Raw genomic sequence first — 16328 nt, 5'->3', positions numbered from 1 at the left:
TCGTTTTTTTGTTTAAATTATATAGATCTGATTTTCTAAAATTTACTCTACACTATCGAAGACACCGATGGCCGGCCGGCAAGGAATTCATCGGTACTATCGAAAGTGGTTGGTCGCAAAAAAAGCGCGCGACGTTTTTCAGGAAAAAATAATTTGGAAACGCCGGCGTGACCTTTAAATAAACCATATATTTATTTACGTACACGAAATTCAGTGATCACACACTTACCATGGGAATTTTGGGCTTATCAAAGCTCATAGCGGACCTGGCGCCCCAGGCCATACGTGAGAGTGAAATGAAGCATTTCTTTGGTGAGTCTGAATTTGGTTGAACAAAAGAACTCCTCTTAAACCTTATCCGATCCTATTCTTTGTAGGACGTAAGGTGGCTATCGATGCCAGTATGTGCTTGTACCAGTTCCTCATAGCAGTGCGGTCGGAGGGAGCGCAGCTGGCGACAGTCAACGGGGATCCCACGTCCCATTTGATGGGAATGTTTTATCGCACCATCCGACTACTGGACAACGGAATAAAGCCTGTGTATGTGTTTGATGGTAAGCCTCCAGATTTGAAGTCTGGGGAATTGGCCAAGCGTGCCGAGCGCCGTGAGGAGGCAGAGAAGGCCCTAAAGGCTGCCACGGACGCCGGCGATGACGCGGAGATCGAGAAATTCAATCGTCGCCTGGTTCGAGTCACCAAAGAGCATGCTCGCGAAGCCAAGGAACTGCTGTCCCTGATGGGAGTTCCCTATGTAGACGCCCCCTGTGAGGCAGAGGCACAGTGTGCAGCGCTCGTCAAGGCTGGAAAGGTTTATGCCACGGCGACGGAGGATATGGATGCGCTGACATTTGGGTCAACAAAACTGCTTAGGTATCTCACATACAGCGAGGCGCGCAAGATGCCCGTCAAGGAGTTTAGCTACGACAAGCTGCTCGAGGGTCTAGAGGTCAACAACCGCGAGTTCATCGATCTATGCATCCTCCTGGGCTGCGACTACTGCGAGAGCATCAAGGGCATCGGACCGAAACGTGCCATAGAGTTGATCAACAACTATAGGGATATTGAGACCATACTGGATAACCTAGACACCAGCAAGTACACGGTGCCCGAGAACTGGAACTACAAGGTGGCGCGCGAGCTTTTCATTGAGCCGGAGGTGGCCGATGCCTCTGCAATTGATCTCAAATGGACGGAACCCGACGAAGAGGGACTGGTAAAGTTCCTCTGCGGGGACAGGCAGTTCAGTGAGGAGCGTGTTCGCAACGGTGCCAAAAAACTTTTCAAGTCCAAGCATGCTCAGACCCAAGTGCGACTGGATAGCTTCTTTAAAACATTGCCCAGCACACCGAATGCCGTGAATGCAGCCAAGCGCAAAGCCGAGGAGGCAAAAAAGAGTGCCAACAACAAGAAGGCCAAAACCAGCGGCGGTGCCGCACGTGGCAGAAGACCCAAATAGTTTTTCTCTACAAAAACGTACAATTTCTTTAATCTTAACTTAAACATATTTAAAGCCTACAATTAATATTATAACTACATCGATTTGAGCTTATTTCTAGTTGGTCTTCTTTTGGATTTGTGTGGATGTGGATGTTAACCTGCGTCTGCGTCTGCGACTACAGCAAATACTGCTTGGCCAGGGCGCGAATGAAGCGAGACTTGCGCACCATGGCGCTTTCTCGTTTGATTTCCTCGTTGTTATTGGCATTCAGCTCCAAAGTGCCCATCATGGAGATCTGTGTGAAGGGCGAAAGTGAGAGAGTGAGTGAGTGCTTCTCAGGGATTGGGGGATTGGCTTACCGCCTCCAGTTTTCGACTGTGCTCGCCTCGTTTCGCATGCAGATTGACAATGAACTCCAGGAGCGTGGTGTCCCATATGCAGCTGTAGTACGAATCCATGGCATCGGTGAAGTTTGACGACTTCTCGCTGAGATTTTTAAACACAATCCCATAGTCGATTTCCTCGAGAAACTGACACAGGACGGTGGCCTGCATATGACAACCCAAATTGGCGGCACAGCGAATCATCTTGCGAATGACATAGTCATCCGCCACATTGCGCTGCAGCGGCATCGTGCAGTAGTCCGTTCCGGTCACCAGGGCATTTACATAGCACCGCATCGCGGATTCGTTGTTCCCGATGGCCAGGTCCAGGTCGCCCTTCATTTTAAGCCAGGAAATGGTCTGCGGATAGTATGACAGAGCCTCGGACAGCAGCCACTGAAGAGTCTCGCAAACACTGCGCAGGCTAAAGCTAATGGGGCTAAGAGGATGGGAACGAAATTCGCTTAGAGAATATATATAAATAGGGCACGATGTATGGGACTCACTTGTTAACGCTGGTGGGCCAGAGGTGCATGTATTCACAGCTAAGATCGTGATTCGGATCATCCTTGAGTATGTTGTGCAGCTTTCCCAGCATGGAGATGGCCAGACCAAATATATTCTGATGGCGAACACGTTGCAAGAATGTTTGGAGCGAGCTACTGCCGCCACTCGATGGCGTTGAACGCTTGGGCACATTGAGGAACATGCTCACCATCAGCTCCCACGCATCGCGAGACACCTTCTTGGTGGTCTTCATCTTCTCCATTTCAATGAAGGTGGCTGCAAAGGCCAGAGGTAGCTCGAGAGGACCCGTCCGCTTTTCCAGGTAGAGGAGTGGCGGGAAATCTGTCAGATTGAGCAGCATAATGGCACAGCTTTCGAGTATGTCCGGCCTAGGCAATATGGAGTCACCCGCCTGGAGTACACTTAGACACTGCTTGCATCGCGTTCCCAGCGACTGCAGGTCGAGCGGTTTCTGGTGCCACTCCTCCAGGCTCTGCGTTATCTGGATGTTCAGAATCTCCCACGTGAGCAGTTTGCACATCAACTGAGTATTACCGGCTATCTCCTGGCGCTGCGTCTCTGACTTTAACACACTCAGCATGGACACGGCCTCAATGTAGTCGCCCCTCGTCGCCAGTTCTCGCGCCTTTCCGAGCAGCACGTAGCTGAAATCCTGCAGGAAACTCACTGGCATCGCCATGACCATTGCCTTTAGTGGCTGAGGCACATCCCAGCTGGGATTTATGGACCACAGGGGTTTTTCAGGCGCCGTTCCACACAGCTTCACTAGCAGAATCCTTACGGTGTTCGCATTCGTACAGCTGATCAGTTGCCGCTCTAGGGCAGCGACGTCCACACGGGCACCTGCACAGAAAACACAATGGGGTTAGAAATGGGAAAACCGCATCGATTGCCACTTACTTTTGGAGTGGCACATCCAGTCAGTGAGCGAGGCCAGAGAACTGTTCGGCACGGGAGGGGCAGCCTGCAGCATCTGATCATCCAAATCGTCCAGCTCCTCGACCGTGAAGATACCCAAATCCCGCACGATCTGCAGCAACTGCTTCGACTGCTGTGGCTGTGCCTGGTGGAGCATACAGTCGATGAGAAAATGCTTGAGGGCTGACTGTTGCGCCTTGTTGCAGCTGGGCAGCACCTCTGTCAAGGCCTCCACAAGAGGCGGCAGATAGTCCAGCTCTCGATACTTCTCAAAGTACTCCACGCTGCCAAATATGCTGCCCCATTCGAAGATGTTGCGCACCATATTGAGGGCCGCCACCTGCAGCTGCAGTTGCATCGTATCCTTGAGCTGTCCCGTAGAGATGGCGCCCTCAAGGTCCAGCTCCAGATTGCGTCTACTGACCAGCGGAATCTCGCGTGCTTGGTTATCCAGTCGCAGAATCGTCACAATCTCCGCATAGTTGTTCAGCAACGATTGATGGAAACGCTCCATCAGAGTATGCTTCTGGGCGCTGATTCCGCAGGCCAGCAGCAGCCCCTCCAGCTCCACGGGGCGAATGTGACAGAAGTACAGGGTGGTCTGCGGTGATATCGCCTGCAAGTTGTTGTTGCAGGCGGCAGCCGCCTCCCTCGCCAGCACATACTGTTTGGTGTACAGGTAATAGTGGGCCAGCTCGTAGTTGATTTGGGCCCGCAGCTCCTGGGGGGTGATCAGATGCATTATGTCGTAGTTCTGGCCAGTGCTGACATCATCACAATGCAGGGTCACAAAGCTGTCGTAGTGGAACACGTAGAACGGCTTGCTGGATGCGCAAAGCTGCTGCAGATACTCAATCGAAGGCTGCGTTGGCGACTCCAGGAACTGTTGCAGCTGATCGATCGGCTGGAATCTAAAAGGAGAACTCTCCTTGACGAGCTGCAGCCGTAGCAGTAGGCGGTGATAAATGGTGAGGGCAAACCTCGCAGCTCGCTCATTCCCAAATGCGGCTAAGGAAAATACAAAGATAAAGATTATCCCGTTCTTTCGTTTCAGCCGTCGCTCGGACTTACATATTTTCAAATCGAAGTCACTGGCAAGGGGTATGCTCAGATTGCGGCCATAGCTAATGGTGCAGAGATCACGCAGCAAGGCAAGCTGCATTAGCACGGGCATGTTCTTCTCCAGCATGTCTAGGTCCCACCGCAGCCATGTGGCAACCTTCAACTCGAGAATTTTCAGTGCCAACTGCTTTCTGGTGAGATCCAGCCCATTCTCCTCTGGCCACTGCTGTTGCTGTGCGAGCGGGGAGACATTGAGAGGTGCTGAAGCCGCGGGCGTGGGTGAATTCACTGCTCCTCCCACAGTGGCGCCCGGCAGGTTTTGCAGGTCACTTCCAGGCGTCACCACGGACGCTACCGCCGTGTCCGGCGTCACGCTGATGAACTGCATGATCAACTCGAGGGCGCTGGGTTCTGTAAAAAACCGTAGTTGTGTCACCAGAGCTCTACAAGTGGGAATTTTGCCTCTTACCGGGATGTGCGCGCTGCAGGTGCTGCGTTATCTTGTGCGGATCGAGCAGGAATTCAAACCACAAGACCGTCTCGGCCGCCAGTGGCACCGGCTTGGGTTTGAGCGGATCATCCATTCTGTTTTTCGACAAATTGTAATAGTCAAAACAAAATTAAACTCTGTGGGCAGCGGACCGATAAAATATAAAACGAACTTGGCCCACCTAAGCCCCTCTATTTAAACAGTTCAACGACTTGAGGTAAGCTGCGGAAAATATTACTGATTGTAAATTCTTCTTGAATTGAACTTAAAAAAAAACACGATATCTTTCACCCGAACTGCTCAAAAAATATGATTTTTTCATTATTTTCGGTTAAATATTAAAATATTCGCTTGGTCTACAATGGGTTAATCATTCTCCGTCAAGGGTTGGATACCATATTACTTTATTTTGATATTCGATTTGCTGTTACTAGCTAGATGGGACTTCCATACCTGAACACATAATTTTATATGATTGATAGATCAATTTCTTAAAAGATATGTAAATTTTAATCACTCTATTTTATTGAATTGTGTCTAGAATTAGGTTTAAACAAGGTCAACAAGGATAGGTCAACAAAAAATTAAAGGAAAAAACGTAAGTGTGTACGGAATAAAGCGTAAGTGTTTATGGAATGTTACGTGATTGTTGCTGGTCAACAGGTATCCGCTATGAGTATAGCCCCTTTATAACATATATCAATTAATTAATATGAAGATTCTGTTTTTTAAGCTGATTTGAAACATTGCGAATTACTTTTTTCAGATTGACATGTCTTAGAACTATTTTGGCATACGATTAGTGTCCTGTATACATATATCGATATCGCAAGGAAAGCATTAATTGCAAAATTTCGTTGAAATAGCTTTAAAACAGAAACTGACTATTTTCTGCCGTCATTGGAATTTCAGGTGACAAACATTTCCTGAGTTCTATAATATCCTTTTCCCTAGGGTATGTGTTGCTGGCATCTTTTCGACACTATTGACTGAATACGAGTTTTGCGCGCCAAACAGAAATTGTTTGAAAGTGAATGAATTAAACGCAATCCTTGGGATACATTTTGAAGTGAAGCAGTGATTGGAGAGATCGTAAACTCAAAAAAGATTCTATACATTTTGTTCTTAAATATACCTTTTAAATTTTATAGATTAAATAATCAAAGCAAAAATTAAAGAAAATACTTTTCAGGGCTTCAGAATGGTAGATAGTATCGATAGGCGGAAAGTATTTCGTTTTGCAGCACTGCAGTTTATATCGATAAGTGTCCATGCGATATTTATCGTCTGGTTGTTTTCGTTGTAGCGGAAACGGAAGTATTGCGGTCTCTTTTTAACAAAAGTTATCTGGGAATAAAAACCGTAAGACATGTAAATAAAACAGCTTCCTCCCATTTAAATCTCTCCCATTTAACCCAGCGCTTTCAGCTGCAGCAAAAATAAATTAACTCGAAATTCTTTTATTTATGCTCATATGAATGACACATTTTCGTGCCATCTTCCACCTATGGATGTCATAAAATTCTAATTTATAATACCTTTGCACATAAATCGATAAAGAAATAGAATACAGAATCAACAAACGTTAAGCGACCAAGGGGGAGTACCCAGTACCCAATCATTTCATTCTGCATAAGAAATTTTCTGTGGTTCATTAAAAATGTAAAATAGCTTGGTATTTGGTTAATTTATGCAAATATGTTTGCCGGACTTTAGGCAAGGTGCTCCATAAGTTGGGCTCACAGTCCTCTCTCTCTTTCTCCCTCATTCACCAGATCCCCCTCTGCACTGCAAGAAATTGTACAGATATAGAGGGAGACTTTCTTGGTTCTCCTTCGACGGCTCACACCGATTTCTTTCAGTGTTGTACTCCCAATTTTATTGTTGTCTCTTTTTAGTGCCGCCCGATCGTGAACTTTATGAGCATTTCATCTCTTTGCATTATAATCTGAATCTTAAAAATATTTAACGTTCAATCAGGTGATTTTATGCAAATTATATGTTTCCGATTTCCAATCGCATATGCGCTAGTGTGGTGTGTGTGTGTATATGGCATTTTTCATCTGCTTACGATCATTATTTCTGAGGAGTGGTAAAATGTTTCTTAAAAACAGATTCCACCGAACTAAATTTCGAAATACAGGCATATAAGTGCTATATTATTTTATTATTCTTGGGGTCAGGACGTGCGATAATCTTTTTACTTTGTTGTCTCGGCATTTTCCTATGATTATGCAATAAATTAGGCACAACCGGGGCAGCGGCGAGGAGACTTGAGACTTAATTTAAAATGTCTTCTTCGCATCGGAATTGGTACAAATCTTCTTTATCTGTTTCGCTGTTCTTGCGGCAGTCAGTGTCAGTCCCGTCCCTCCTTCGACGGAGGGGTGGCGGTGGGCCGGGTTATGGGGGTGGCCAATAAAAATGTCAAATGCGTAAAAGTGTTATTTCAATTTTCGTGTTTAAATATCGCCATAAATTTTGATAATAAATTGCCCTCGAAAAAGAAAAACCTTTCGCCTGGCCCTGGCTAAAATTAACTTTCTCCTTGAAGAGCTTCACAAACATAGTTCGGGGAATTTTCTATACATACATATGAACAAACATATTCTCGGTATTGTTGGAATTGAAGAATATGAGAAATCTCATTCATGGTTTCCCGAGCACTGGGAGGGGACCTTCAAGCATACATATGTACACAAAGGGGACGTTCTGATCTACACTTTCAATAGTTTGGAATCAGCAGAAAATGTTTAATCTCGGTGGGGTTCAAAGTTGCCGCCAAGGAATGCGTCCAGCACAAAGCGAGCTGTTTTGACGATGTCGATTGCGACATGGACTGAGAACTGGGGACTATTAAATTCCAAGTCAATGCTAAATAACATTAATTAAGTGCCTGATCTAGCTAGAGAGTCATCCAGGTTATCGGTATCTCCGCCACAAAGCCTCACGCTTCACTCGGACAGTTTCGGGTCAGTTGTGTCTCAATCTGAGCTTACCATTCCGCCCCACGCTGGGTACGACGGGTATACACGACCAATCCCAGCAGATAGCCATTGATTTTTTGGTAGTTTCCAGGCAAACAATTGGCTGGAGAGCTCGGTACAGTTTTATAACCATTGCTGAGTATGCCACCGTCGAGCACTGGGGGCTGCACTTTGAATAGATCTCGTTTGGTTGCTAGGGGAGCCGACGGACTTGAATCTGTCAAATATTTGCATAATATGCCATACTTTGTTCACAAATTAATGTAAATATGGAACTCTAGAAAACCAGAAACCACTCGAGACCAATACTAACCGAAGCCCGCTGTTAGTTGGATCCAAACAAACCCAAAAACAAAAGCCAAAAGCCAAACTACAAACGCCAAAATGAAATCCAAAGAAACAGCTTTGAAGCTCTATTGATTGGGTCGTAAATTGGTTTTGGGCCGCGGCTGGCTGGCATCTCCATTGTGGGGCTTATTTGCATTTCATGCAGGTTGATAGCTCGTGCCATTCACAAGACAAGCATCGGAACTCAATCCGAAAGTATTTATGGCTTTGGCCCAGCTATCATTCAATAATCTCTGCATAACTAAGCTGACCCAGTGAGATTCCCCATTGTCCGAACCAGCTACAAGACTCAGCCCTTGAAGGGCTATCGATGTTCTACGAGGTAGTCTGACATTGCTATGACTTTTGGGGTTTCTCACAACTTAAATGGAATGCAATGGATACCCTTCTTAAAGAACCTCAAATAACTCAAATTAGTGGATATTATTTGTCCCAAGTTATCTGCATAAATAGATATAGGAAGGCTCTTTCTTCTTCTATTGAGAGAACGTGGATGTGTTATTCAGTGGGCACTCATTTTTGAACAGTTTCGCTTTTCTCCTATAGATGTTATTAATAATGCCATAAATTAACTAAATTCATTGCTATTGCTAAATCTTTTTACGTTTTGTATGAGCTGCGTCGAGCAAGCGACAAAAAACCACGAGGAAAATATCTTGAGAAATGTTAAAGGAATGAGAAAGATTTTCAAAATGTATTCGTTTTTCTTTGGATTTTTTTTTGTTTCGTTGCGGGAAAATTCATGTCTGTCGTCTGGTGGCAGGCGGCATGGAAACAACGACACGAAAATCTTTCAACAACAGTTGACAGTGCCCGCACATACGGACGGGACGGACAGAGGGACGGACATCCCCGAACACCTACGCAGCTACTCCGCAGGGGGATGGTAAGGGGGCAACATCTCTTCAGCTAAAAAGAAAATTTTGTGGCGAGCTTTTCTGCCGCCGTGTCGCCGTTGATGGCTTCTGAAATGATGCAAAATGTTGAGAAATGTTGAGAAATTCTCTTCTCACTTTCCCAGTCAGACAGGGGAACGCCGAAGACGGAATGCTCTCAAAGACACTTCTCCAACTGATATTAACCTCAGAACTTTCACTTTGAATATCCTTCCTTGTGAGAGCTGATTGGAATCTCTGTTTTAGTATGCTTTCGTTGGTTTTTTTTTGGAATATTAAGTTCTCTGAAACCAGAAAAATTCTACCATTTATGCTACCGTTCCGTGCCTCCATAAGACTCTTTTATATGGCAGTGTATAATAAAAATATCTTTGTCGCCGTCCAGAGTTCACTGCGTACGCGTTTGTGTGTGTGTCGGGGTCTTTTTTGGAAAACTATTTCAAAATCGTGATGGCATTTTTTTTTAGATATTCCTCGCTGTCGCCACAATGAAAGTTGTTAAACATCCACACATACGAGTATACATACATTTAGTGCTTGATGGCTGTCGCATTCTGTTCTCATTTTCAGACCCCGGGGACAAGAGTTGTTCCACAAATGTCATCCCAGGTCCTAAACTGTCTCATTGGTATCATTTTCAGTGTAATACCTTTAATTGAGAGTGTTCTATTTTGGAGATCTCTTCAGAAACTAGGCCCAAAAAGATCTATGGAATGAGAAAACGGAAGATCAATTGGATCAGCCAGAGTAGTCCCGAATGATCGTCTAAAATGAGATCACGTCGATTGAATATCAGTTCCAAAGATCCCGCACAAAGAGCGACCATCAATAAGCGATTGAATGAACTGCCAGTGAATTCCCATTCATTGAAAGTTGTTTCAGCAGCCAATAGCTGACGATGAGGATGATCATAATGATGATCATCTTCAGATTTCCAGTCACTTGATTTGGTCTTACTGTTTTTGCGTCTCTCTGTAGCCATCAAGCAGCATTAATAGCCGAAAAAATACACCTTGCCATACAAAATCAAATTCAAAAATCCAAAAACTGAACAACTGAAACGATCGTGTCTTTTGATGGCCCAGCAATGACACACATTTGTCAAAACGGGCTCACTTCAAAAGGCCCGGCAGAGTCAGAGAGACGTAAAAGAGAGAGTCAAACAATAAAGAGAGAGAGAGAGAGAGCGAGAGATGGTTGAATAAGGTGCAAGGCAACAACGGAAAAACGGCAACAAGTGAAAGATAAATGTGCGGGCCATCAATTGTCAACTGACAAACAGGAGGAGATCGACTCAAAGAGGATGGAGGATCATCAGGGCTGATGGATTTCCACTTGTGGTGTGGAAATGGTTGCACAATGGCCTGCCGTTTCCATCCATCTTGATCACGATCAGCATCATGCCAGCGCCTCCCCTCGATGCCAGCATCCAGCATCCACCGTCTACTCGCACTACTTTTGGCCTTGTTAAGTCACGAGTTCTTTTTCGGGGTATGGTATGGTACGTATACCTTCAAGCATTCAATTTTGACTGTTCTGTTCGGTTCGGTTCTGTCAATACACGTGTATGCTGAGCAAATATTACGCTAGACCCTGAGTGGAGCTACCTTCTATTATCCCCAAAGCCCCCACTCCTCCACAGTTCCGCCAGAAAACAGCTGGAAAAGAACAAACGAAGGAGCCAACACATTTGTTCATCTCGTTATTGAAACAGTTGGCACTCGACTCGACTTGACTCGATTCTGTTCCGTTTCGACTAAACCCGTTCGTTCACGGACTACACTCAGGTGTATTTCTTTGCTTGTCGATTGCGAGTATGTGCCAAACACCTTGGACCCTCGAAGAAGAACTGTTTGATTGAGAGAGATCGTCTGAAGAGACTTGAGCGTTTTTCTTCTGGCAATGCCTGTGAACTTCAATACAGTCTGCTCTCTGGCCTGGCAATGCCTGGTTACTCTTTCATCTTTTACCTTAGCCCTGCCAGACGGAACTCGCTCGGATCCCTTACCTATATCAATCCCTCTAGAAGCTATATATATATAGAACTGTAGCCACTTGACTCTCCGCTTTGTCCGTTAAGAATTCAAATACAAATTTGAATGGGTATTCCAGGTAGAAACAGGTAGCTGCAGCTCCATTTGTATACACTCTTGGTGTATGTACATATATCTGTGGAGAGGGGACCGCACTTATTAGTCTGTTAGTCTGTCTGCACTTGAATAAATCCTTCAGCAGGCTCGTCAAAATGTGTTTACCATGAAGAGCGTAAGTGGATTTGACAACTGTCAACCGATCGCAGTGGTCGCTTCCCTCTGGCTGGCTTTGTGGATTGCTGCCTGCATGCTAATGACGTCTCTGGCAGGTGCAGGGGCAGGGGCAGGGGCAGGCAGGTTCTGTTGCAGTTGCACAGGCTTGTCTGTGTCCGCTTGGCAATTCCATCATAATTTGTACATATGAACATATATATTCCTCATTAAAATCCAATAGCAAACAGTTGAAAAGAGCTGTAAAAGAGAATAGACAGGATTTATAATTACGCTCAAAAGAGTCCTTCTGAAGAGAGAGAGCATCGTTTACTTAAACCTAAATTCCCAATGGTTTTCTTTACTTTAGTCAACTTTGACCCTTCTCAACATACTTTATAGTTTGGGGAATTAGTCACAGATACAAAGAAACACACACTCACACGCTCAACCTCTCATGGCCTCATAGACCATGATCAACAGGTGGCTGGGGCTGAAAATTTATGAAACTTTTTAATTAGGCCGCGTCTAGAAGGCGACTAATGAATTGGCTCGAAGCGCATTGGCCATAAATTTTAATTATGCCTCTAGCAACAAAATAGCGTGGAGTCGGGTAGTATTGTATCTTATGGTTGAGAGTTTTCGGGACCGATGTACCGAGTCGAGTCAGTGTCACAAAATTAAATATTCAAAATAGCCATGGGACTAACTCGTAAATAAGAAACCATAAACCCCAAGCTAAGGCGAAGATTCCATGGCATCGCCTGGTTCGGTCCGACCCCGACCCCGACGCGGACCATTGACCTTCTTCGGGATCCCGGTCCCATTCCACTCCCAGATTCTTGCAAGTCAAGCGAGTCCTCTCCCTCTCAAGCATAATCTTCTGGGTAGACACTTGTCCTAGTCCATGTATCGACGGTGTCCAATTTCTTAGCCTATAGCATATTCCTTCCTTTCTTATCGACAATCGCCATATGAGGACTTCACTGGGGATACAGCGTGAGAAGCACTTGACGTTGTTGAGGGCCTGAAGGAAGATAACTGGGAATATGCCAAAAACTCAATGTTTCTAAGCTATGGTGATTTAGATATGATCTTTCTGCTAATTTGAGATGGCTAAATTTTAAGTTTTAGCTAGAATTATTAAGTATGCAGAATCCAATGACAAATTCCTTCTTTATTATATTAATCCATCTATTATTCCTCTGCTCTGTCCTTTTTCGAATAGTTCATTGAGTGTTCATTGAGTGCAAGGAATTCCTTCCACTTCTTCTTCAGACTCCTATCCCACTCCATCCGTTCTCTTTCCCACTTATTCTGCTCCCATTATTGTTTTTATTGCGAAACGTAAATCACACAATTTGTCCTAAATAAGTCACGTCTGCATATTTGAGCTCTGCCTCGGATGCAGTGCAGTTCCCGGGTTTAAAGGGTTTTGTTTTCAATTCAAAGGCCGGGGACGCGTACCATTGTTTTGCCCTTTCTCGAGTCTGGTTTTTGCCATCTTTTATTTATGAACTTGGACTTGGGCCGGGGACTGCGACTGTGACTGCGATTCCGACTGCTCCTTGTGGATCCTTTTTTGGACATGTGTCCCGCTCCCCTTTTGGGTCCATGTGGCGCGCTCCCCCTTTGTGTCCATGTGTGTGTGTGATCCCTTTTGTTATCGGACGTGTTGTATCTTGGGCTTGTAGCTCTTAACCAATTGCCTGGCACTTTGCGGCAGACGTTTTAACAGGCCATAAATCTGAGATGCTCTGAGCATGCGGCTAGCCACCAGACGTCTGACAGCACTTAAGCCGTTTGATGACTCAAGCCGATCCAACCATCCATCCATCGATCCACGCGGTTGGAGCCACAAATCGAAAGTTCACAAAGATCCGATCCACTTGTTGCTGCGTGGCGGAGTTCCCTTCCGGCCTGCCTGCCGCTTGGGGATTAAGCATACTTATAAACATTTATTTGTATATTCATTATGCTGTCAGGGTCGGTGCGGCAGTGCGGTTCCTGCGCTCTGTTGTGCGCGTGCGCACCGAGAAGACGGCGTTCATAAATTTTTCACACCCCATGATTATCGTGCAGAGTGGCCATCGTCTGGCAGTGGTTGTGGCTGTGGCGGCGTAAACCACTTGGGCGAGCCGCCGCAATTGCATTCGGACTCTTTTAATAATAAATACTTAAGCCTCTGCCCTGCCAGAGTCGTCCCGAACCCGAACCCGAATCCAAAGTTGAACCTGTTCCAAGAGCTGCGGCTTGGGCTTTTTTTATGCTTATGAATAAATTCCTTGGCCATTCCACACCGCGTTCCTCCGATAAGCTTCTCATGCGCTCTCTCTCTCTCTCTCTCTCTTTCTCTGGTAGCGCCGCTCGGTTTTTTCGCTTCTTTTCTCATTGCCTGCGTTCTTTCGATAAGCTTCTGCTTACTCTCTTTCGCGCCCTCTCTCTCCCTCTCCCACAGCTAGCGCCGTTTGGTTTCTTCATTTATTTTATCGACGTTGCGCTTGGCAGCCTTTGGGCATTTATCAGAAGCCCCTCTCCTTCCCTCCCTCCACGCACTGCAATTGATTGCCTCTCCAGCTCCTTCCATACTGCTCTCTGCTATCCATGCATTTTAAATGGATTTCCGACCAAAGTTTTGGGGCCACCGCTGTGGGTCCTCGGTGTCCCAGAAGGCCTTCCACCTCCTACTGCTCCTCCTCTTCCGCCAATTGATTTTCGATTTCTGAGGCAACTCCTAATCAGTTTTCAGCATTCCTGGGAACGCAGCCTGGCTGCTGAGCCCAAGCGTCGCCGCACATCAAGAGTCAAGTGCAGGCAGGGAGGCAGGCAGGCAGGCAGGCAGAATAATGATGGGAGGAAAAGCCAAAGCTGAAACCTACACGCACTTAATTAAAAACTATGACCAGGATGCGGAGGCCTAGATGATGTTGCGGTTGGACAGAGGATGACATGGACTGTCCGTGGGCCAGTCAAAAAATACGGCAGCTGTCGTCCGACGTCATAAGCGGACAACGTGCACTTGTCACTGATCCTCATCCTCCTGCTCCACCGCACTCTATCCCCTGCTGCTGCAGCTCTTCAATTCATTATCTCTGGCTGTCTGTCCGCCGGTGGAGTCGGGCCATTGAAACCCTTTATTTGTTCGCTGCTTTTAAGCAAATTACACCTTTGGCCATCGTGCTGCAGCGTCGAGCAGGTTGGCATTGGCATTGGCAATGGCAATGGGGATGGGGCTACCTACCTTACCTGCAGCCCGGCAAGGCAATCCCATTGCCATGGGCAATGAGCTTTTTCGGACCGGCACCGACCTGTTGCAGCATGCATGTTGCGTGAGTGAAAGCCGACGCGAAGCGACGCCATGGAAGGAACGCGATTATTAAGAATTTGCATAAGCAGAGAGCGACGATCTCGTTTTTGACGATATATAACGATAATAATCGATTTGCCTATCGGCTTTCCTGCTCCCAATTGGTATCGCATTCTGCCAGCATTCCATTATCGGAATGCAGCCCCGCGATTAAACTTGGCATCAGGCGAAATATCCTGAAAAGCAATCGCAGAATTGCAAGTTCAACAAATTAGCGATCGGATCATAAGTGTTTTTCTTTCGTCCTCTGCATACGAGTATACTCGTACCCAGGTGCAGGTCTGACAGTATACAAAGTCCAGCCATGGAGCACTCGGGCCAATTGGTTGGACACTCTCCACTCCCCGCCAGCAACCCCTGCACCAGCCACGTACAGTTAAACGCTTCACCTGTTCGCGCAAGGCGTGTGCTTGTCTTGCCATTGCCATAACTCTGCTCACTCTCTCTCTATCTCTCGCTCTCCCTCTTTCTTCAGCTTAACCCATGCTTGGCTTTTGCCCAGAGAGCGATAGAGAGAGAGAGTCTGGGTCTGGTCTGGTCTCCGTCTCCGTCTCTGCATGGACAAGACGCGCGTGCTTCCTTGCCTGACTGCCTCTGCCGGTTGGAAACGGAAACCCGTTTCGATTATGAAAATTCCAAGCATTAATAACTCTGTTGCTCTCTGCGGCCTGCCTGGCACTCTTCCCCCTTGCCCCAGAATGGTGCGCTATAAATAACAAGCGGAAAATAAAATAAAATAAAAACAATTCGCATCTGATGGCCAAATGCATGCGAGTACACTGGCTGGCCAACAGTAGCTGCTGGCCAAGTAAATGAACAAATTTTTGCTTTCGCCCCCTCCCACTCCACTAACCATTTAATTTGCACTTGTGGGCCGGCAACAGTCAGCTGCGCGGGTTCAAAAGTCTGCCACCACTTGCTAAGGCAACAACAGTCATGCTAATAATATGTGTACAAGTACGAGTACAGCAACAGCAACGCTAAGTGTGGCCATTACACTGTGCAACAGCAAAATGGAGCAGCAATGGAACGGTGAGTTTAAAGCTAAACTATTGAAACAGCTATCAAAATATTGTAAATATTATTAGAAATAATCCTTGGATTCAGAATACTTCAATGTTCATTACAATCGATCCTTTCTGCCCTGTATATGAGGACGAGAATATTTCAGATACATATGGATATTATCCATGTCATATGGTGGTTATTCCAAGCCAAAATATAATCCCATCGCTGTATTATGAATAGTAAATCGTAATTTGTGTGTGTGTAGAAGGCCTTCCTATCTGGTTTTCCCCTTCTGCCTTCTACCAGCTCGCTTGTTGGCCAGTGCTGCCATTAACCTGTTGCTTTGCTGTTCTTCCACTTGCGAGCTAAGGTTCATTGCAATTTCTATGCAAATTTATATTATTTTTTACGTGTTAAGTTTATATGTACATATAGTTATAGTTGATGGCTGTTAGGCGTCTGTAGTCGCAGCTATGACGGGGCGTAGAGTTCACTTATAAATCAGCTGTTCATGCATATTCATGACGGCTTGAACAGCCTCCATATGTTGATTCTTGTCTTGGCTAATTGTTCACTGAGTAACCACTCCTCCAACAGTGTGCCGAGGGAGGCATGGACAGGAGTATCCAGCCAATACAGTATATATCCAAATTTCCTTGG

General features: G+C 45.9%; 2 protein-coding genes across 2 annotated transcripts; one reads left to right on the top strand and one right to left on the bottom strand.

Moving 5' to 3' along the window:
* Nucleotides 1–62: 62 nt before the first annotated feature.
* On the top strand, nt 63–1549 carry Fen1 (flap endonuclease 1). The gene is made up of 2 exons (XM_002136597.3): nt 63–312; nt 378–1549. Exons 1-2 carry the CDS (start codon nt 231–233, stop codon nt 1454–1456), a joined length of 1161 nt encoding a protein of 386 aa, XP_002136633.1. The 5' UTR covers nt 63–230; the 3' UTR covers nt 1457–1549.
* Nucleotides 1457–5027, bottom strand: IntS8 (integrator complex subunit 8). The gene is made up of 6 exons (XM_002136598.3): nt 4799–5027; nt 4339–4740; nt 3250–4275; nt 2328–3192; nt 1798–2260; nt 1457–1733 (listed from the first exon to the last, which is right to left on the bottom strand). The coding sequence occupies exons 1-6, from the start codon at nt 4911–4913 to the stop codon at nt 1614–1616; spliced, it is 2991 nt and encodes a 996-aa protein (XP_002136634.1). The 5' UTR covers nt 4914–5027; the 3' UTR covers nt 1457–1613.
* Nucleotides 5028–16328: the final 11301 nt, after the last annotated feature.

This window comes from Drosophila pseudoobscura, chromosome 3 (genome assembly GCF_009870125.1).
Source record: "Drosophila pseudoobscura strain MV-25-SWS-2005 chromosome 3, UCI_Dpse_MV25, whole genome shotgun sequence".
Classification (NCBI taxonomy): Eukaryota; Metazoa; Arthropoda; class Insecta; order Diptera; family Drosophilidae; genus Drosophila; species Drosophila pseudoobscura.
The sequence above is the reverse complement of the archived record's forward strand: the minus strand, read 5'-3'. Positions and strand labels throughout refer to the sequence as shown.

Coding starts and splice junctions, on each gene's coding strand:
- Fen1 (XM_002136597.3), top strand. CDS start 231: ATGGGAATTTTGGGCTTATCAAAGCTCATAGCGGACCTGGCGCCCCAG. Junction 313..377: donor TGAAATGAAGCATTTCTTTG/GTGAGTCTGAAT, acceptor TATTCTTTGTAG/GACGTAAGGTGGCTATCGAT.
- IntS8 (XM_002136598.3), bottom strand. CDS start 4,913: ATGGATGATCCGCTCAAACCCAAGCCGGTGCCACTGGCGGCCGAGACG. Junction 2,261..2,327: donor TGGCCCACCAGCGTTAACAA/GTGAGTCCCATA, acceptor CCATCCTCTTAG/CCCCATTAGCTTTAGCCTGC. Junction 1,734..1,797: donor ACAGTCGAAAACTGGAGGCG/GTAAGCCAATCC, acceptor CCCTTCACACAG/ATCTCCATGATGGGCACTTT.